Source organism: Schizosaccharomyces cryophilus (assembly GCF_000004155.1).
Source record: "Schizosaccharomyces cryophilus OY26 unplaced genomic scaffold supercont4.3, whole genome shotgun sequence".
NCBI classification, from domain to species: Eukaryota; Fungi; Ascomycota; class Schizosaccharomycetes; order Schizosaccharomycetales; family Schizosaccharomycetaceae; genus Schizosaccharomyces; species Schizosaccharomyces cryophilus.
The window spans coordinates 715,086-734,991 of NW_013185626.1; the positions used below are offsets into that span (position 1 = coordinate 715,086).

At 37.7% G+C, this 19,906-nt stretch overlaps 8 protein-coding genes across 8 annotated transcripts; 5 read left to right on the forward strand and 3 right to left on the reverse strand.

The window, feature by feature from the left end:
- The first annotated feature begins 806 nt into the window (after positions 1-806).
- Positions 807-4,048, forward strand: SPOG_00331 (uncharacterized protein). Its single transcript, XM_013167840.1, has one exon. The coding sequence runs from the start codon at positions 1,007-1,009 to the stop codon at positions 3,818-3,820; it is 2,814 nt and encodes a 937-aa protein (XP_013023294.1). The 5' UTR covers positions 807-1,006; the 3' UTR covers positions 3,821-4,048.
- On the reverse strand, positions 3,913-5,565 carry SPOG_00332 (CIA30 family protein). Its single transcript, XM_013167841.1, has one exon. It carries the CDS (start codon positions 5,355-5,357, stop codon positions 4,707-4,709), a length of 651 nt encoding a protein of 216 aa, XP_013023295.1. The 5' UTR covers positions 5,358-5,565; the 3' UTR covers positions 3,913-4,706.
- Positions 5,491-6,925, reverse strand: SPOG_00333 (vacuolar sorting protein Vps24). The gene has a single exon (XM_013167842.1). It carries the CDS (start codon positions 6,437-6,439, stop codon positions 5,729-5,731), a length of 711 nt encoding a protein of 236 aa, XP_013023296.1. The 5' UTR covers positions 6,440-6,925; the 3' UTR covers positions 5,491-5,728.
- SPOG_00334 (uncharacterized protein) lies at positions 6,918-8,174 on the forward strand. The gene is made up of 2 exons (XM_013167843.1): positions 6,918-7,116; positions 7,273-8,174. The coding sequence occupies exons 1-2, from the start codon at positions 7,092-7,094 to the stop codon at positions 7,815-7,817; spliced, it is 570 nt and encodes a 189-aa protein (XP_013023297.1). The 5' UTR covers positions 6,918-7,091; the 3' UTR covers positions 7,818-8,174.
- Positions 8,175-8,268: 94 nt separating this feature from the next.
- Positions 8,269-13,051, forward strand: SPOG_00335 (ABC transporter Ybt1). Its single transcript, XM_013167844.1, has one exon. It carries the CDS (start codon positions 8,565-8,567, stop codon positions 12,873-12,875), a length of 4,311 nt encoding a protein of 1,436 aa, XP_013023298.1. The 5' UTR covers positions 8,269-8,564; the 3' UTR covers positions 12,876-13,051.
- A 204-nt stretch (positions 13,052-13,255) lies between these two features.
- On the forward strand, positions 13,256-14,112 carry SPOG_00336 (uncharacterized protein). Its single transcript, XM_013167845.1, has one exon. The coding sequence runs from the start codon at positions 13,802-13,804 to the stop codon at positions 13,985-13,987; it is 186 nt and encodes a 61-aa protein (XP_013023299.1). The 5' UTR covers positions 13,256-13,801; the 3' UTR covers positions 13,988-14,112.
- Positions 14,113-14,306: 194 nt separating this feature from the next.
- On the forward strand, positions 14,307-17,541 carry SPOG_00337 (aldehyde dehydrogenase). Its single transcript, XM_013167846.1, has one exon. It carries the CDS (start codon positions 14,738-14,740, stop codon positions 16,250-16,252), a length of 1,515 nt encoding a protein of 504 aa, XP_013023300.1. The 5' UTR covers positions 14,307-14,737; the 3' UTR covers positions 16,253-17,541.
- SPOG_00338 (ATRIP protein) lies at positions 16,420-18,824 on the reverse strand. The gene is made up of 3 exons (XM_013167847.1): positions 18,680-18,824; positions 17,746-18,629; positions 16,420-17,692 (listed from the first exon to the last, which is right to left on the reverse strand). Exons 2-3 carry the CDS (start codon positions 18,496-18,498, stop codon positions 16,592-16,594), a joined length of 1,854 nt encoding a protein of 617 aa, XP_013023301.1. The 5' UTR covers positions 18,499-18,629; positions 18,680-18,824; the 3' UTR covers positions 16,420-16,591.
- Positions 18,825-19,906: the final 1,082 nt, after the last annotated feature.

A 19,906-nucleotide genomic window follows, 5' to 3' on the forward strand; every position in this document is an offset into this window, starting at 1 on the left:
TTACTTTTGGTTTCCATTTCAAATCCATAGATTGTTTACAAACAATTTACTGTATGTCTGGGTATGACTAAATGACACTTGTTTGTTTATAATCCAGCTTCAACCCAAAAGTTTGGATATTTGATCGTTGGATCCTTATGGGATACTTTTAAAACTTTTGTCCATTGTTTACCTTTATGCGATAAGCTTAAATGAAAGTCAACGAAACCATTTGTAGCACAAGCGAATCGTTAGCAATAACGTCCGATGTAACATGTCAGGGATAGCTTGACCAATATAATAGCACGTATTTTGATTTTTAATAAGGGATTGTCATGTCTATGAATTTTAGAAAATCATTTCGGAGAAATAGTACATCAAACTTTAAGCTGATGATGGCTTGTTTATTCTACCGAAAAAAAAAAACAAAGGTCATCAGCTAATTGGTTCATTGCCCGCCACAAAGGCATGCTTCAATGTAAACGATGTCGTTTTGTTTACAGACAAAGAAATGCGTTGGCAAAAAAAAGTGGGACGCGCCAAGCCAATCTATATATTTATTGGCTTTTTTCAATTTGAGTTTCTGTTTATTGTCCCCTTGAGGAGAAAATGTGGCGAAAATGTGGAGCTAGGCGAATCACTTGCTTTACTTTTCATAAACAATACTGCATCATCCATCATTAGACGAAACTTAAGCGACAAGTAAACAAACAAACAATGGGATTTTATGTTCTTTTCGATTACAAAACATTGACTCAATTTCTGTTTTGAAAAGCATAAATACCCTCCTTTTCTTCGTTCTTTTCCGCATCTTACAAGCAATTGATCAACTTTTGTTTACCAAGCCTTCTTTATCGTGCGACTCACTTTACTTTTCTCTTTTATCCTTGTGTTCTTACATCTTTAATTCTCTTACATATATATAACACAAGAACAACAATTATCTTTTCTAGCCTGTTCATCAAGCTTTCTATCCTTATTATTTTTTATTATCTTCTCAAACGCTATTTTATCTGTTCTTTCCAACATGCAACAACCTTCTCAGCCCATTTCTGCTCCACGTAACATTCGCATTAACCGTCCCACGGATGGCCCTATCTTCTCTCCTATGACTTATTGCAATCCTTACATGCCTCCTGTACCTACTAGCATTCCTATGGGAATTATGCAATCGCATATGAAACCAATGAATGTAAGTTTTGCACAAATGCCTTATCCCATACCTTTTAATGTTCTCTGCCAAAACAGTTCTAGTGAACAAGCTAGTATTTTAGCCAACTTTCGCATGGATATCACTCAACGACCTCCTCATCCTCAACCCGCTACTGATACTGATCGAAACAACGGAAATGACTTTACCAACTTTCAAGTTCTTCCTTATGGTTACTGGGATTATCGTGCTGTCCTTATTCACAATATGCCATCTCTCTACAATGTTTCCGAATTTCTAAATCTTGGACGATTTGGAACTCTCGAACGTGTTGTCCCCATTTATGAAAGAAACCAACTCTTCCTTGCTTTTCTTTCCGCTGCTGATGCTCTTGACTTCTATAACGCCGTCCGTTACACCGATTTTACTTTTAAGAAACAGCGACTCATTGTCTCAACTATCGACCCTATGCCTTTGGAACCATCCATCATTGAAGCCTGTCATCGAGGATTTGTTAGCAGAAACGTCCAAATTTCCGGGTTTCCTTTTGATTTTGACGAAGCAGCTTTGATTCAACTTTTATGTTCTCTCGGTAAAGCCGAGCTTATTTCAGTTTGCACGAAAACCGACTCTGTTTACATCCACTACTTAAGCATCACAGATGCGCTTTATTGCATCGATTCTCTTGCTTCCCACCCTTATTATAAAAATTTGAATTGCTGTTGTTTTTATGAAAGATGTGATCGCTACTACGCCACTGACTTCCAAGTCGAGAAAACTGTTGCTGGTTCTAATTTCACTAAACCTGAAGTTGAAGAATCCATTATTCATAAGTCAACTCACTCTTCTACTCAAACGCATGCAAATACTTTCCCTAAAAAGTCCCCAGTCAAGAAATCTATTACCAAACTTGAGCAAAAGGAAATTCCAGCTAACCCTCCTTGTTTGTCTGAAAACGGTGTCCTAGATAAAGAAACTACTAATTCAATCCCTAAGGAAAAAACAGATAAGAATTCTGTCGATACTGGAAAAGCAAAGTCTGTTCATATATCTGAGACTGAAGTAATTCCCTTAGAGAACCATACCAGTCCCAAAAAACCGAGCGAAGAATCTTTTCCTATTTATAAAAATTCTTTACAAAAGAACTCTAACACTGATTTTACAAAAACCAACGTCTCCATTTCCGTTCTTGAATGTCATTCCAAGATTGCTGCCTTACAAAACGTCACCAATACCTCCTCCTCTGTTTGCCATTCATCCAAGTCAAGCTTAAATGAACCTTCTAATGAATCCACTAATACTACGATTTTTCCTGATGCTGATGTAGATGCATCATCTTCTTCCCTTCGCGTACCTTCAGAAAGTAATTCTCTACAGGACAGAAATATACCCACCATTTACCCTAGCTCAAATGATTCGAATGCAATATTTTCTACTATTAATGATCAGGCATATGACAGCCTGTCACCGAATTCTAAACCACATGCCCTCGTTGACTATGAGGCTAAAGATAAAGATCTACAACAATACTCTAATGCAACATCAAATTCCCTCCAATCTTCTGAAGAAACCACTTCTGGTGTGAAAAACTATTCTGATAATGATTCTACCCCAGTGACAAAGAAAGCTTTACCTTTTGTTTCCTCTACTTCAATTGACACAGATACACAAATAAAGACAGCTCGAAATACGGAAATCACCGAACAAAACCTTAGTAGATATGAATCCTTCTCCGAGGACAGTTCCCTTGCTTCTCTTCCCATGCAACATGCCGATAAAAACCCTGCAAATGACTTGAGTAGTCTTCCAAAGCTAACAACTGAGAGTTGCTCATCGAGAAGCTCCTCTGCCCTCACTTCTCCTACCCTTGTTGGCTCGCCGCTTGAAACTTCTGCAAAATCTTTTACTGATTTCTCTGAATACAATGGAATGGATATTATATCAAAGCCTTCCAACGATATTCAACTTGTCTCTGATCTTGACCCTTATTCGAAAAACCGAACTCTTTTCTTAAGCAATATTCACAGAGCAACCAAGCAATTAGAGATTAGCAAGTTGTTCGAAGGGTTTCCTTTAGAAGAAATTCGCTATCTTTCAAAGAAAAAAATATGTTTTGTCACTTTTCTGGAGTCTTATGATGCCAAGATTTTCTTGCACGATCATGAAAAACAGCCGCCTTACCTACATGGTCGCCCAATAAAACTAGAGTGGGCTAAATTTAACAATCCTTTTACTGATCAACTAATATACGCAATTGCTAATGGAGCATCTAGAAGCATTTCCTTTGAAAAAATTCACCCGACTATTACTCGCAACGAACTTGTCTCTGTTTTCAGACTTTATGGTCCTATAGAAAGCTTCCATTTCTCAAAACCAAAAAGTGCCGGATCTATTACCTATAACAGCATATACTCTGCAATGAAGGCAATGGAGTACTTTCAAGCTCATCCAACATTTGAAAAAGCTACCCTTTATTACTCTTATGATGATCATCATGGTCGAAAAAACGTTCTTGTCGATAAACAGCCTTACCTTAAAGGAAACAAAGGTGATTGTATCTTTAAAAAAGTTTCCTTTCAAGAGTCTCCGAAACTTTCCTCTCGCTTTCACGAGTATGATTCGTATTTTCCTTCTCATTCAAAAAGTACCAAATTTCGTCCACCAGCGTGTACCATTTCTGTCAAAGCATAATTCTCCTGCATTGTTTTTGAAATTCGCCTTTCTTTTTGTTTATCCTTTCCTAATGTTATTACGTCAATGTTTGTTGTTACTGTTTGTTTATGTTCACAAATAAAATCCATTCAAAAAATCAAAATAGTTGATTGCAAGTACAATTGTAATCGTTAACTATATATGAAAATGATAATGTACAATAAAGACATTTATAAATCTGATCTTGACAAGAAAATTCACCTTATCCCACAAAGGGTAGTATATTCACCAACAGAAATAACTATTATTTTCATTTTCGTTAACTTAACATAAAATTTTTTTTATGAAGTATATATCTCTTTAGTTTGCTTTCCTTATTGATCGCATATAATTATCATAAGACTCAATTGCAGTTACTCGTCTAGCTATGTACAGTTAATTATGCAGTAGAGGGAGCTTTATACTCATTTGTTAAAATTTCCAGACAAAACGAGTATCTATTATCAGTCATCCTTTAGTATTCTAAAAAAACCTTAGGTACCAAGAACGTTGGACATATAAGTCCTTTTGACTTCAAGCTGCAAAACATATGAAAAGTTTCCAAACACGATGATACCTAGATTGTATCGATGGGTCAAACTCAAATAGCTGTCTAGAGTCGGTCAGCGGTTCATATCTATACTCAACAGTTTATTGAGTATTGATGGCTATGAAGTAGTTTTAACCATTTTAATCAAGCTGCTTGCTAAGTCTCACTTTTTCAGGATTGCAAGTTGGACTTTGTGTTCCTCTCGCTTACGGAATAGAAAAGGCCTGAAACGGAATATTATTTATTAAAACACAAGCTTATATATTCGTTAAGACTACAATCGTAGCAACCATTCATAAACAACTCGTAACAATCATCATCATAAAGCATACGAACTCACTGGCACAAGCAATAAGAACAAAAACCTGTGTCAGATTTCTCTTCAATACTATAAGCTTCTTTCTCTGTAAAATGACTAGCTTGGAAAGCATGCTTTGGTTTAGCACGAACGCTCTTTAAAAGCAATTCGAAATCGCCGCTTTGAGAATCAAAAAAGCTTCGAATCATAAATGAAAACTGTACGATTTGACTAGTATCCAAGGGAGGGGCTCCTTCAACTGGACGACCTCTAAAGGTAGGCTGAAACTCGGAAAATGGCATGTAAATACTTTGGTCCTCTTTCGAAAAGCCTGGACAAAAGTCATATTCATACGATAAAGTAGAGCGCTCATGCTCGTCCTTATTCTGATGATCATCTTTAATAATAAATGTGTATTTGAAATTGTCGCTCTTTGCAATATTAATCTCTATTCCATCAAACTCTCTCAAGTTCCATTTACGGTTAGGGATGTTTGTAGCTTGACTTGCGAATCCAGCACCACCAAGAGTTTTCGTGTCCAAAGTACCCCAAAATCTAGCATAAGAGTTGCTATCGTTATCTTTCTCAGCAGTTAAATGGCTGGTTGATGATCCTCCGCGGACTCGATCATCAACTGCACGAAAGTCTTGCTCGTGCCAGTTTTCTGGTTGACCAAACAATACTAACATTCTTTTATCCAAAAAATATAATAATTAATCAGTCCAAAGATACAAAAGCTATCGACTGCTTGTTGTAGACAAATTTGGGAGTGTGCAAGAAAAAACGCCTATGTCAGACCTAAGTATGGAGGATGGAAGAGCAAATACAAAATCGCAAGTAAAATTAAATACAATTTTGAGACAAAAAGAGATATTATAATAATGATTTAGAAGTAAAATATTATATAGGAGGAAAACGAATGGATGGCAAAGCATCAAGAGTAAAAGCATTATTACGAAAGTTATCAAAGCGTCATTCTATTAACAGAAAAGAAAAAAGGTAAAGATCGTTGCGTAGCATGTAAAAAATAAAAAAAGCCATAAGATACCATAATATATTCTTACGATTTGAGAGCATCTAGCTTTCCACGAATGTCCAGTAACTGTTCGTTGTCAATTTCCTGGTATTCCTGAGTACCATTGCCTCCAGATACGGATGGCAATGTTTGCTCTAACGGACGAACAGGCTCCGGTTCCGGTTTTAATGTTTGATTAGGAACAGGTACAGATGGTTTGACAGAGGACGGCTGGAATTGTGATAGGATTTCTTTGATTTCTTCATCTTCGTCATCGAGCTCTTCAAGGCCTTCCTCTTCGACGGGAAAAATCATTTCGTCACGCATTTCTTCCAAAATACCAGCTCTCGTGAGTTCCATCGATAAATTGCGCATGGTTTGGGAGAGCTGAGGAAGACGAACTAAACTTGAAACACTTTGCATGATAGAGGTGCTTGATTGCATAGCTTTTTCAACTTTGTACATCGCAATTTGATCATTGAGTTGCATACTAAGACTTCCAAGCATGGCTTTTGACTCCGCTAGCTTTTTGCGATGTCGATTGGCTCGAGCGAGTTCTTTGGCTAAGACCCGCATATTTGAGACATCCTGCTGCTTTGCAAGTGCTTTCATTTGTGCCTCAGCTTTCTTTTTACCATTTTGTAAGTACAAGACTTGCCGGTCAATGTTTCGTTGTTCCTTTCGAAGAGTCGACTGCCATTTTCGGTTCTGCTCTTGCGGTGTAGGACCAAACAAATAGGAACGTACAGTCTGCATTTTGGTAAGAAAAAGTGTATGTTCGACTCCGTTCACGCATGCACGGTCAAAAAGACACAATCTCCAAAAAAAGAAAGCTAACTAGTTTTCGGGCTGATATGTTATAACGTTTGAACCTGAAAGAAGCTGTTCAGAGATTTGTTTTCGGAAGCAATCGTAATTGCTATAAAAACTCCAGTTACAGCTCAATTTTTCTTAGATCCACTTCACTTCTTCCAAGGCTTCGTAAGAAAAAGAATCTATCTATATGGAATCCCCAAACACAAAAATCGTCTCGTTTCTCGGTTTTTTAAACAGCGCTTATTCTGGATATGATCTTGTTGCAACAACAGCCGTTTGAAGGTACTGCAAAGTTTTACAGCGAAAAACTGAAAATAAAATTAAAATAAAATTAAAATAAAAAATAAGTAATAGAACAATGTTTTACACACAGGATTCCAAATACTTTTCTAGTACAATCGTGAAGGTGCTGTAGTTAGTTTTCTAGAAAATACCTGTAGTGGTGACATAACCCTTACTATATATACCAAGAACAACCCTTGAACTTAGCAATAGCAATTTACTGGCATATAGAATCAATCCGGTTAGAAACATACGATTTACATTATTTCTTTTCTATTTAACTCGAGAAAGTATTTGATCTTATAAAAATATGAGCACTACTCAAATTCCTGAAGGTATGTGTACAAAACCATGGCGTAGAAGAGATGAATCTTCACTGTATGCATCCGATACCATTTTAATTTGAAATGGATGCACTAGAGTTGCCTAATGGTTGGTTTCGAAACTTGAAACCTGTATGAGGAAGCGATTTGGTTTACTAACTGCATTAGTTCTCTGGGCTCAAAGATCTCACAAGGAGAACCCCGACAAGAATGTTATTTATTTGACTGTAGTCATTCCTGATGCTGTGGAACCTAAAATTAATTTGACATCTGATAAATTGGTTATCGACAGTAAATCCGGAGCTGCTGCTCATTATGCTGTTCAAATTGACTTCTTTAAGGAAATAGACACAGAAAACAGCAAATACTCACTTACCGGTCGTAATATTTTCTTTGTTCTCTACAAAAAGGAACTCCAAGAAGAATTTTGGCCTCGTTTAACTAAGGAGAAGCTTCGTCTTCACTGGCTCCGTACCGATTTCGAACGTTGGGTCGACGAGGATGAACAAGAAGCTCAGCCTGAAGCCGCCGCTAATCCTTTCGGCGCTGGTGGCATGCCTGACTTGAGTGCCTTAGGTGGTGGCATGGGCGGCATGGAAGGCATGGACTTTAGCCAATTGGGTAACATGGGTGGTCAAAATGACGAGGAGGATAGTAGCGAACCCGAACTGGAAGAAGCCGGTGAAGAGGAAGGTGAAGAGAAGAAGGAGTAATTCTGGAACGTTTCCCCCAAATGGGCTGCGTTGCAAGCATTAAAAGTTAAAGTTTTTGACCTTTTCAGTAATTCGTTCAGGCATATTTTCTTTCTTTCTCTATCCCTTCTCTTCTCTGCATGGTTAATGCTTTATGTATGATTTATTACCATGTGCCGTATAAACGTTACGATTTTGTGCATAGAAAGAGTGAACAAATGAATTCTATTATGATTTGATGAACCTATGTCTTCCTTCTGGTCATCGTGGTTTTATATACAAACTTTTTAAGTTATGTTTCGTAGCTACGTATAATTCTCATTTCATTTTTCTAAAGATAGATACTTTCTATTTGTAGTTTCAAAGACAGTATCAACGGTTTCTTGCTTTTAAGGGAATATTGACGTATCATAATAGAAATTTTTCTGTTTGTTTCACCCTAGCTACCGAAAGGTACCAATTCCCAAAAGTATTCAGATTCCTAGGATTTCCCTTGATAGAATGCCTTTTTTATTCAATAGCGCCTAAAAAAGTCGTAGAAGTACTTGTTTTATATGCTGGGTCTGATTTTCTGCTCGCACGTTTCATTAATTCATTCAGGGTGCAGCTTCATATCAATGTGCGATTCTTCTTCCTTGTATTCTATTCTATGAAAATTAACTCGTCAATTCATTTCTTTTGAAAATATCGACGACAATTTGCTTTGTTTACTTCGAATCTCGTTTCTTTGGGTTAGCCAAATACAGTCGTCTTTCTAGAAGGAAATTGATGATGTCCTTTCATTTTTCCTTTCCGAAAATTGAATTTCAACGTATTCTTACATGTCTACTTCGACAATGGCAACTACACTTTCTCCTGTTCCTATTTACTTTCACAAACCTTTTTCTTATCCGTTGTATATTCCAACCAAAGTTCCTATCCAAGAAAGTCAGAAGAGTCTTTTCAAAACATAGATTTATAGAAATTTCCCAGATCTTTCTTTCTTGTATCGCTTGCGTTCTTTCATTGTGGATCCACCCGACGACGCCCTGGTTTCCTCTTCAAGTATTGCTTCATATAGAGTTATTTTGCTTTTACGTTATTTCATCAAGGGATCATTTACAAGCCCCCCTGTTCTGCAATTTAAGCATACTTTATTGTTTCAGTCTGTTTACATTTTCTGTTTTAAACGTCGATTATTTGTCTCGCTTTGCAAGTGAACAACTACAATTATCAACTTTTCCTCGATTACTGAATATTTTCGGTAACCATATTCATGTTTCTTATATAGCGGTTTTGTTTCTTCTGAATCTCTTCCCATTATTCACTCCTCGAGTATGGTATCCAATTCGACCAAATGTTCTTCCTGACATCCCTTCTACCGAACAAACATGCTCCTTATTTTCATTAATATTTACCTATGGATGGCTTAATAATATTATCTGGAAGGCTTGGAAAAGCCCTGTCTCCCTTGCAGATATGCCTGCGTTGCCTAATACAGATCAAACTTTAATATGGTTTTCGGTTTTCCAAAAATATCGGAAAAAGGGACTTTTAACCATGGTCTTGTGCTCATTGCGATCGAATATTCTTTGCCTTGTTTTGCTTTCTGTAATTGTCAGCTTGACTACTTTTATTTCTCCGTATGCTATAAAAAATTTACTTCAGTATCTTCAAAATCATCAAGATGACTCCTCAAACTATCCAATTCATTTGCTTTTGATGCTATTATTTGGGCCGTACGTTGCTTCTGTCATTAAAGAATACAGCGTTCATATCTCAAGACGGTTTATGCTGCGTACTAAGGCAGGCATATCCCAGTTAATTTATGAAAAGGTAATCCATTCCAAGATTTCCCAGATTACCATGGATGGTTCGCAAGCTAATATAGATCATATATATAATCTGCTTGCTTCGGATGTCGACAACATTGCTAACATGAGGGAATTCATTGGTTTTATTGTCCGAGGTCCTATTGATGTAGGAATAGCAATGTTTTTCTTATACCAGTTACTCGGCTGGAGTGCTTACGTTGGTGTACTTTTGGCAATTGTTAGCGCTCTTCTTCCTCTTTTGATATCCTCCAAGTTAGCCGAGCTTACTTCTATATCTAATCGTTCCAGTGATGATAGAATTCGATTTACTACAGAAGTTTTGCGGAGTATCAAAGTTACAAAGTTCTTTGGTTGGGAAAAGCCAATGCTCCAAAGGATTCAACAAAAACGCAATAGTGAGATAGCAAATATTTGGAAGTTAAATCTTTTTGATATTACTTTTAAAAGCTGTATGAAAATTGCCCCTTTTCTAAGTATGTTTATAACATTTGCAACGTTCACGAAAATAATGGAAAGGGAATTGTCCCCTTCCATAGCTTTTACTTCTATTTCCCTTTTCTCTGTACTTCGGAATCAATTTATAACTCTTTCAGGTATACTTCGACAAATGATTCAGTTTCGTGTTTCTCTTAATCGCATTAGTTTGTTCTTGGCGAAGGGTATAGAACCAGAGCAAAATCCGCTCGACTTTGAAGGGATTTCATTCAGGCATGCTTCCCTATCTTGGTGTCCATTTCCTTCTTCTGCTCAATTCCAGCTTCGAGATTTGAATTTTACGATTCCACGTAGTCAATTTACGTTGGTTGTAGGAGCTACAGGTTCTGGGAAGTCAACACTAGCTGCTGCCATCCTCGGTGAATTGCATCTCACGAGCGGCGAAATGAATGTTCCTTTGAGGGAGGAATGTGTTGGGTATGTCCCCCAAACATCCTGGCTTAGGAATGACACCATCCGTGCTAATATTCTTTTCGGTGAAACCTTTGATGAATATAGATATTATAAAGTAATTGAGGCTTGTTGTTTAGAAGTGGATTTCGAAAGGCTACAAGCGGGTGATTTAACTTTTGTCCAGTCAAATGGATTCAGCCTTTCTGGTGGACAAAAGCAACGGATTTCGCTAGCCCGTGCTTTGTATTCGAATGCCAATGTTTATATCTTTGATGATATTTTTTCAGCTCTAGATATTGCAACTTCGAAGAAAGTTTACAAAAATTGCTTTGATTCTGGGCTCTTAAAAGGAAAAACAGTAATCTTGTTTACTCATAATATCAATATGTGTCTTTCTATAGCAGATATTGTCATCTTGCTGGAGAATGCTACAGCTAAACTTTTACCTTCGAAAGAAGTAAAACAGCAGCTTCCTTCTAGCCTTTTTTCCCAAAATAATGACAATAGTCATTATTCTTCGCAAACCACCTTTTTGTCTGATCCTTACGAGAATTTCCATGAAGAAAATCTCGTATCTTCAGAAGAGGAAATCTCACCAGAAGTTTCTAATGCGATTAAGCCGAGTCTTCCTTCCTTAGCGTTTCAGTATATGCGATGCTTTGGATCCACATCTTTTCTTACCCTTTGTGCGTTGTTTGTAGTATTAACTCAGGTGATGATAGCATGCATAGACTTTTGGATGGCCTTATGGTCCGGTCAATCTCATAAAGGACTGATGCTTCCTTTTCCAATGTCTTTCCTGCAGGGGTATGCATTTCTCTTAATATTTTACTTCTTTATAGATTTAATACGTGGAATATTTTTTTCAACCGGAGGCCGTAAAGCTAGCAGATCTATTCATGAACGGGTCTCAGAACATGTTTTTTGTAGTCCACTACAATGGTTTGAGAAAACCGCAATAGGAAGAGTCATAAACAGATTTTCAAAGGATATATCTTCTGTGGATAACTATTTATGGGTTTCGATTGAAAATATTTTATGCTGTTTAATGGCATTGTTAGTGGGCCTTGGAAATGTTACAATTGTTATGCCCGTATTTATTGCTCCAGCCATTTTTGTTTGCATAGTTGTATATGGATTTGCGTATGTTTATTCAAAGGCGCAAAAACAGCTTACTGCTTGTTCTTCTTCCCAAATATCGCCTGTGTTTAGCTTGTTAGGTGAAACTCTTTCTGGATTAACTGTTATTCGTGCATTTCGAAAGGAAGAAGCGTTTGAAATAGAGAACATGGCTGTCCTTGACAATATGCTTCAGTCCCAGTTCGTTTCGTATGCGATTAACCGCTGGCTAGCGATTCGTACTGATGGCATTAGCGGCTTGGTTGGATTTCTTACAGCGTTTATTGCTTTATGGAAGCAGAACATACCTACAGAACTTGTTGGGTTTTCTCTGAACAGTGCAGTTGGACTTAATCTTTGCGTTTTGGTTTTTGTTCGAGCTAGTAATGAGTTGATTACACATCTGAATAGTTATCGAAGACTTAATGACTATATTAATCTTCCTCTGGAGGAGGATTCGACCGCATGCCACTCCCATTCGCAGGATGATGAATGGCCCAGATTGGGGTCTCTAAATGTGCAGGAATTGACAGTTCAATATGGCATGAATTCGCCCCCGGTACTTGAAGGGGTAACTTTTGAGGTTGTGCCAAAGGAAAAGCTTGCCATCGTGGGACGAACAGGAAGTGGTAAAAGCACCTTGGGATTGAGCTTACTTCGATTTACAAATCAAACAAGAGGGAACATAGAAATTGACGGTGTCGATGTAAATACACTACAATTAGAGACTCTTCGCCAGCGAGTAAGCCTCATTCCGCAAGATCCTGTCTTGATTTCAGGAACAGTTCGGAGCAATTTGGATCCATTCGAATATGTGAGTGATGAAGAACTAAACGCTGTACTGAAAGTAACGTCTTGTGAGACTTTGGTGACATCGGCTTCAGGAAGTGCGGGATCGTCGTTTGCGATTCACTTGGACACTCCTGTAGAAACGGGTGGTACCAATTTTTCACAAGGACAAAGACAGATTTTGGCGCTTGCTAGAGCGCTTGTTCGAAAGTCTCGCATCATTATTTTGGACGAAAGTACAGCTTCAGTTGACGACGCTACAGACCGCCGAATTCAAGAGATGTTAAGGGTCGTTTTCCGGGACGCAACTGTGTTGTGCATTGCACATAGAATCAAAACGGTATTAGATTATGACAAGATCTTGGTTCTAGACTCAGGAAAAGTAATAGAATACGGATCTCCGAAGTCACTGTTTTTGAAGCGTGGTTCTTTTTGGAAAATGTGTCAACAAAGTCAAATATCGCTATAATTAATGATTGTTTGATTACGAGCCACTCATATGAAATAAAAATAGAATACTTTTAAAGGGAATATCTTTGAAAGGACTGCTGCTGACAACCAGAAAGGTCATTCATAACCAATTTTAGCATTTAAGATAATTAGAATTAGAATATCGTTAATTAACAAGGATCATATATGAAAGGACGAAGAATGTATTGTAAACGCTAATAACATGAATGGCTACAGTGTAAAAGAAAAAGAATTAGTTTATTATCCACTACTAATATCCACTACTAATTCATGAGGTAAACAAGATTGCAAAATTGGATAATGAGAAACAGGGAAAAAGATTTCTACAAAAAATAAAAATCTATTAAGAGACGTTGCAAGAAATGAATAACGTGTTAACGAACGCCTAACTTGACAGAAGATTATTATTGCTTTGAAAGCATTATTCATTTATTAATGTAGTATAACAAAGCCTGCGTTATAATAATTAACGGAAACGTATTGGAAATGAATGAATTCGTGCTTGGGTTGTTTCTACGAAGAGGCTGACGAAAGGCAAAGACATACCACATGTGCAAGGTTATGGAAGGAGGATTTCATTCGCCAATGTCATACCTTTAATTTTCAGTTCTTTTTCTGCTTTGTATTGATCGCTCGTCTGACTTTATCGGGGAAAAAAGCTTCGCAGTTTTAAACCATCCCGTCGCACTTTATTGTTGCTGACTAACCGCCAATAAACACCGAGCAAAACTGGACAAACGTTACAAAGGGATTCGATCGTAGCAAATTAACTTTCATAAGAGAGAGGTCTGTTTCTGTTCACTTTTGCACTTAAGAAACGTGATCATATCATTCGAATCCCCGATTCTGGTCAAAATCAGGCATTTCTTTTTATGTGAATTTAATAATTAATTATAATACTATTAATTTCATTACTTTATTTTAATGTTAGAGTTTGCTTTTCTGGAATTTCTTTTTCTCGCAGTTCTTTCCTCACTTCCCAACACGCCAGCTATCGTAGAAAATTATGCATCGCTTTCTACAAACCTTAAGCAGTACGGACGAGGCTTTCAACTGCGGAAGTTCCTCGCCCGAGCACTTCTCTTTGCTCTTGATAGTCGCTACCTATAAACCTTCTCCTCCACCAAAAGGGTTACCTCCACCTTTTTATCCACATATAGCTTAATATATCGACATGAAGTCACCGGTCAACCACTAATCCCATAGGGATCATGTATGTTTTGATGATTGGCTGTAGTTGCTGATTATCATTGGCTAATGTATTCGTCATATTACGTAATGTAACTGTGGTGTCAGGCTTCGCCCTTTGAATTATTTCATCTCAGACATCTTTGTCCCTCCTCTCTGTGTCATGGTTGGTGCCACTTTTTCTACAATTCGTTTGTATGCTGCTTGACAAACCAGCCAATCACAAATTGTCATAGATGATATATAAGACCCATCGGCGCCGTCGAATATAGTTACTTTGCAATCTTCGTTCTTATTTTTTATTTAATTTTCTTGTATTAAAGAGTTTCGTTTCTCTACTTCTAGCAGCGAATTTTGGGTATCCGTATTCGTTGACTTATTAATTTCTTATATCTTATTTTGCAATTGCCTTTTCTGTTAAGAGAGAAGGATAAAAGAGAACAACTTTTTTTGATTCTCTTGAGTTGCTTACGTTGCAATTGATTATTCGTACACCTTACTATCTTTTCGTTTCTGTTTCTTCGAAAGGTTTCTTTGAACTAGCTATATAGACATCCTTTCTACATTTTTCTTTTATTTTCTTGTTTGGTTTTGTTGTGGAATACTTTTAAACCTTGATTTCTTATATTTCTTTTATCTATTTCGTTTTTGCACTACTATTATACTATCATTATGTCTTCTGTTCGTGAAGTTGCAAACGTTCAAATTTCTATTCCTACTGGTAAGACGTATGAACAACCTGTTGGTTTGTTCATTAACAATAAACACGTTGATGCCGTCAATGGAGGTCGCGTGAAGGTTTTCTCTCCTTCTACCGAAAAGCTTGTTTGCGAAGTTGTTGACGCTGACGAAGAGGATGTCGATATTGCCGTTAAGGCCGCTCGTGCTGCTTTTCAACCTGATGCTCCCTGGCGCAAATTCTCTAGTGCCGAACGTGGTCGTTGTTTGACCAAATTGGCTGACTTTATTGAGCAAAACTTGGAATATCTTGCTTCCATTGAAACTCTTGATAATGGTAAGAGTATTACTTTGGCACGAGGTGATGTTCAAGCAGCTGCTAATTGCTTCCGTTACTATGGTGGTTGGGCCGATAAGGATTATGGTCAAACCATTGAGACCGATACTTCTCGCTTTGCTTATACTCGTCATGAGCCTATTGGTGTCTGTGGTCAAATTATCCCTTGGAACTTCCCCTTCCTTATGTGCTCTTGGAAGATCGCTCCCGCTGTTGCCTGTGGTAACACAGTTATCTTGAAGACTGCCGAGTTGACTCCCTTGTCTGCACTTGTTCTTACTCAATTTATCGAACCCTCTGGCTTCCCTCCTGGTGTCATTAACGTCCTTAGCGGTGATGGTCGTCGTTGCGGTAATGCCATGGCTTGCCATATGGATATTGACAAGATTGCCTTCACTGGTTCCACCGGTGTTGGTCGTATGGTAATGCGTTCTGCTGCTGCCTCCAACTTGAAGAAGGTTACTCTCGAGCTCGGTGGTAAGTCTCCCAATATTATTTTTAATGACGCCGACTTGGAGGAGGCTGCCGTTTGGGTTAACTTTGGTATCTTCTATAACTCTGGTCAAGTCTGCTGTGCTGGTAGCCGTGTTTATGTTCAAGAGGGCGTCTATGACGAGTTTGTTCGCCGCGTTGTTGCTAAGGCTAAATCTTTGAAGGTTGGTGATCCTTTTGATGAGGAAACCTTCCAAGGTGCTCAAGTTTCTAAGCAGCAATATGAGCGTATCATTGGCTACATCGAGAGTGGTATTCAACACGGTGCCAAGCTTGAGGTAGGTGGTAAGCCCCATGGCCATCTTGGTTACTTTGTTGAGCCTACCATTTTATCTGGTGTTACTGAGGATATGGCCGTTGGTAAGGAAGAAATTTTCGGTCCCGTTTTGGCCATCATTAAGTTCAAGACTGTTGAAGAAGCTGTCCGTCGTGGTAACAACAGTACCTTTGGCTTGGCTGCTGGTGTTCACACTAAAGACCTTAAAAATGCTCTTAAGGTTAGCAACAGCTTGGAAGCCGGTACCGTCTGGGTTAACTGTTATAACCTTTTGCACCACCAAATTCCTTTTGGTGGTTACAAGGAGAGTGGTATCGGTCGTGAGCTCGGTTCATATGGTTTGACCAATTACACTCAAACTAAGTCTGTCCATATCAACCTTGGCATGGGACTTCCCATCTAAACTTATTTAGAATGATCAAAAATTGATTTTTGAGGACAGTATAGCATGTATTATCATCCTCAAAACTCCCCCTTTTGCTTTTTATCACCAAACCTTCTTTCATCTTTTGTATGTGTGCGAGGCATGATCAATTAAGTTTTATTGACAATGATTGCACTGCGATGTCCCTTTTTTATGATCTTTATTTTATTCTAGTTATAATGGTTTAGGAACAAGGTAATTGAATAAGAATCCTCATTTATTAACGATATGAATCTTATTTTTTTTATTATTTTACGAGAAAGTAAGTTGTTTAAAAGTTGAGAAAGGAAAAGCTATTATTTTCAAAGAAAGCAAACATCAAAAATTATTGTACAGTTGCTCCAATTCTTCTGGGGACAGGCAGATTTCCAATAGATACGAACCCAAAGAAGCGGTTTCTGACGCATCGTCGCCAAATAAATGGTTTTCCAAATCGCCGAATGTACATGAAGCCAAAGCATAAATAAACCGCGAATGTAGACCGTTTCCGGCACTCATGAGCCTGGAGGACAAATCAGCAGGAGCAATTAGATACAAAAGTCGAATAATGGACACTAGTATTTCAGCAGTATCCGATGTATCGAACATAGCAGACAGAAGCCGTTGATGGTACCAACATAAGCCAAGAGCAAAGCAAGGCATAATTGGAAAACAGTTCCGAAGGATTTCCGTGGTGATCGATCGGTTTTTTTGCAAAAAGTTTGTGAATAGCGATATAATAATACGATGAATTTCCTTCCACTTCATAATGGAATAAACATCATTATCTTCCCGTGTTGGTTCTACGAATATATGAGAAATCGTAGTTATCAATCGCAAAATTGAATCTCGTCCAGTTTCGTCTGTATTTACAAATTTGATTGATGCACAATAAGAAACTGTCGTGGAACTCATGAGTAACAGTAAGCCTTCTTTGATGAGAAATAGAGAGTCATGAAGCAGAAGACAATGGTAAAAGACTTCGTGTTTTATTTGCCCAGCTACCTCCTCGAATTTTGATGGAGCTAAGTCGGATACGATTGGCATGTAGAATCGTAAAAACTGGACTAGTGGTTGAAGTACTCCTGGGGAAGTTGTATGGTTTTTAGAAGCAATGGCCTCGATAGCATTACTTATGAGAGCCGGAATGTGTGTATGTAAAAGTAAAACGCAACTATCAGGTTCAAAAAAAACAAGACCCTCTAGGAGTTGAACAAGGCCGCGTAAAGGCTTGAAAAACTCGTGTGTAACGGCCATTTTGAAAAGACTGACAATAGCTTGAATAACAGATTTTTGATATTCATCATACTCTGATGACAAATCAGAGTTATATATGTAGTTGCATAATGATTCGTAAAGTTTAAAACAAGGCTGAAAAGACTGAAACTCCTCAAACAAAGGTGAATAACAATTCAGTATGTTCGTTAAATTTCGCGACAACTATAAATTTATTAGAAAAAAAGTACTCAAGAGCTCTTACTAAAAAAGCTTACAAATAAAATTTCTTCTCTCTTTTGGAAGATGAATAACTCCTGTATCATACTGTTCGAATACATCGGAAAAGACATATCATGTTGCATATTCGATTCTTTCGACTTGGAACCCTCTACATATTGGGGTAATGATATTTTTCGTTTTTTCTTCAGCGTCCCAGGTTTCGAGGCTGATTTTGCCTTATGGGACGGTTCAGCCTGAGAAGCCGAAGGAAATAAATGGTCTACACTTGGAAACCCATCTTTGTTAGGCTTTTGGGAAGACGTCGATAAAACAGAGGTCTGTTTCGGATCCCGTTGTAGTTTCTTCATAGCCTCGACGGCTTCTTGGGCTTCACGTTCATGAAAGAGAGATTTCGTTTTCGCATATTCAATCTCATTTTGAAGCTCGTCTAGCTTTTTTTGATATGATTCTTGCTGTTGTTGAATAGACCTGTTAAGTGACTCTAGCGTTAAGTTATTTTGTTCGGCCTGTTTGGCAATGTTCGAGCGTAGAATTGCATTCTCACCGCCTCTGATGAGTAATTGCTGTTGGAGATCCTGAGAACCCAGATTTCCGTAATCGAATACTTGAGACAGCGGGGGTTGTGAGCCCAACGGATTTACAAGGGTCGTATGAACAGAAGAAACTTGGGTAGGTTTCTGGGAAAGCACTTGTTGTTGAGCTTGCTGCTCTAGCTCATCCAAATTTACGCCTTGAAACAGATCATTTACGTTAATGTCTGCAAATTCTAAGTCATCATCTGAAGACATGGGCAGGTCACCGAAAATATGTTGAATTCACGTTCATGGACGTGTATCCAATGAAACAGATAGGAGAAAATAAAAAAATTGAAGGAAAACCAGTTCTTGTCCGTTCTTCTACTCGTAAGACAGTTCTGAAACTGAGTTTACATCGTTAGTAAAAGATCGCTCAAACGCGGAAAAATAGTACCTAAAAAAAGATCAAAGCAAAGTATCGAAATTCATTTATTCGAATAAAACAGGTGTTTGACCAGGAAATCCTCCCTATTTTATATGCAATTTAATGTAGAGGTCGTTTGTTTACAAAACGCGTTGAGACGCGTGGTTAATGAATCTTAGCGCGCTATTTAGTAAAATTTGGTTTATGGTTTAGTGCTGTGCTGCGTTCTTACACTTTACAAATATTTGCGCGACTTTGCTATTTAGTAAATATTTACGAAAGAAAGCCAATAAAAATTTAAACGAGATTGGAAATGAGCATCATTTGTCAATCGTGATGGCTTCAGGTTTTAGTTCTTTTATTTAAAGCAGACGGGTAAATGAAATTCTCCCGATTTTTTTTTTTTTATATCTACAGCCAGTTTTTTTTATGCTTCCTTACATGAAGAAACCGATTTCAAAAGCCGTAGATTGGAATGAGAGAATCATCTCTATTCATACGTTATGCACAGTTTGGAATGACATTTATTTATCCTGAGGGCAAATGTAAATACTTGACACAAACAGTTGAATACACTGCATGTAAACACACTTCATAAGTAACATTGTCCTTTCGCCTCAATTATCAGATCAACACTCAATGAGCGTGAAAACGAGGGAAATAACAAATGACAAAAAAATCCAAGGCATTGTCCTTGCTTTTCAGCTACTTTATCATTGTCTAGTAAAATAATTATCTTTCATGCTGAAGAATCTGTAGGTACTTGTCCTTGTAAGTTGTGACTTGAAGGATTACAAGAAAATTGAGCTTCTCAGGCTAAACTTCTTGGCAAACATAAACATTAATTCGACTGACTCGTGAGTGAAATCAGGTACATATTATATTGACAAAGAAGATGCAAATAGTCTGCTCTATAGCATGCGCAGCGGCCATAAATGCTACTTGTCTCCAGAACCGTTGGTATTACCTATGGTCCTTGGACTTCATAGAAGCAACTGAAGTGTGCCAGAATTCACGTCAAAGCATTTATACCCTTGTTGTAGTCATAGAGCACGATTAATGGACGAGAAATCAGAATTTAATGAAAATATGTTATGTTTTTACAGATGCCTTTTTTATGAGTGAAAAGAAGCGTTCGAATTGACCAAATCTCATTTACAGCAAGTAAACAATGATTAAAATACACAAGTAATGTAAAACACAATATTTTCAGTAATTATAATGTATCAGGATGGCTTTCTTGCATCCACTCTTTCA

Coding starts and splice junctions, on each gene's coding strand:
- SPOG_00338 (XM_013167847.1), bottom strand. CDS start 18,498: ATGTCTTCAGATGATGACTTAGAATTTGCAGACATTAACGTAAATGAT. Junction 17,693..17,745: donor AGAGAGAAGAAATTTTATTT/GTAAGCTTTTTT, acceptor ATAAATTTATAG/TTGTCGCGAAATTTAACGAA.
- SPOG_00334 (XM_013167843.1), top strand. CDS start 7,092: ATGAGCACTACTCAAATTCCTGAAG. Junction 7,117..7,272: donor CACTACTCAAATTCCTGAAG/GTATGTGTACAA, acceptor TAACTGCATTAG/TTCTCTGGGCTCAAAGATCT.
- SPOG_00335 (XM_013167844.1), top strand. CDS start 8,565: ATGATGTCCTTTCATTTTTCCTTTCCGAAAATTGAATTTCAACGTATT.
- SPOG_00331 (XM_013167840.1), top strand. CDS start 1,007: ATGCAACAACCTTCTCAGCCCATTTCTGCTCCACGTAACATTCGCATT.
- SPOG_00333 (XM_013167842.1), bottom strand. CDS start 6,439: ATGCAGACTGTACGTTCCTATTTGTTTGGTCCTACACCGCAAGAGCAG.
- SPOG_00332 (XM_013167841.1), bottom strand. CDS start 5,357: ATGTTAGTATTGTTTGGTCAACCAGAAAACTGGCACGAGCAAGACTTT.
- SPOG_00337 (XM_013167846.1), top strand. CDS start 14,738: ATGTCTTCTGTTCGTGAAGTTGCAAACGTTCAAATTTCTATTCCTACT.
- SPOG_00336 (XM_013167845.1), top strand. CDS start 13,802: ATGTTAGAGTTTGCTTTTCTGGAATTTCTTTTTCTCGCAGTTCTTTCC.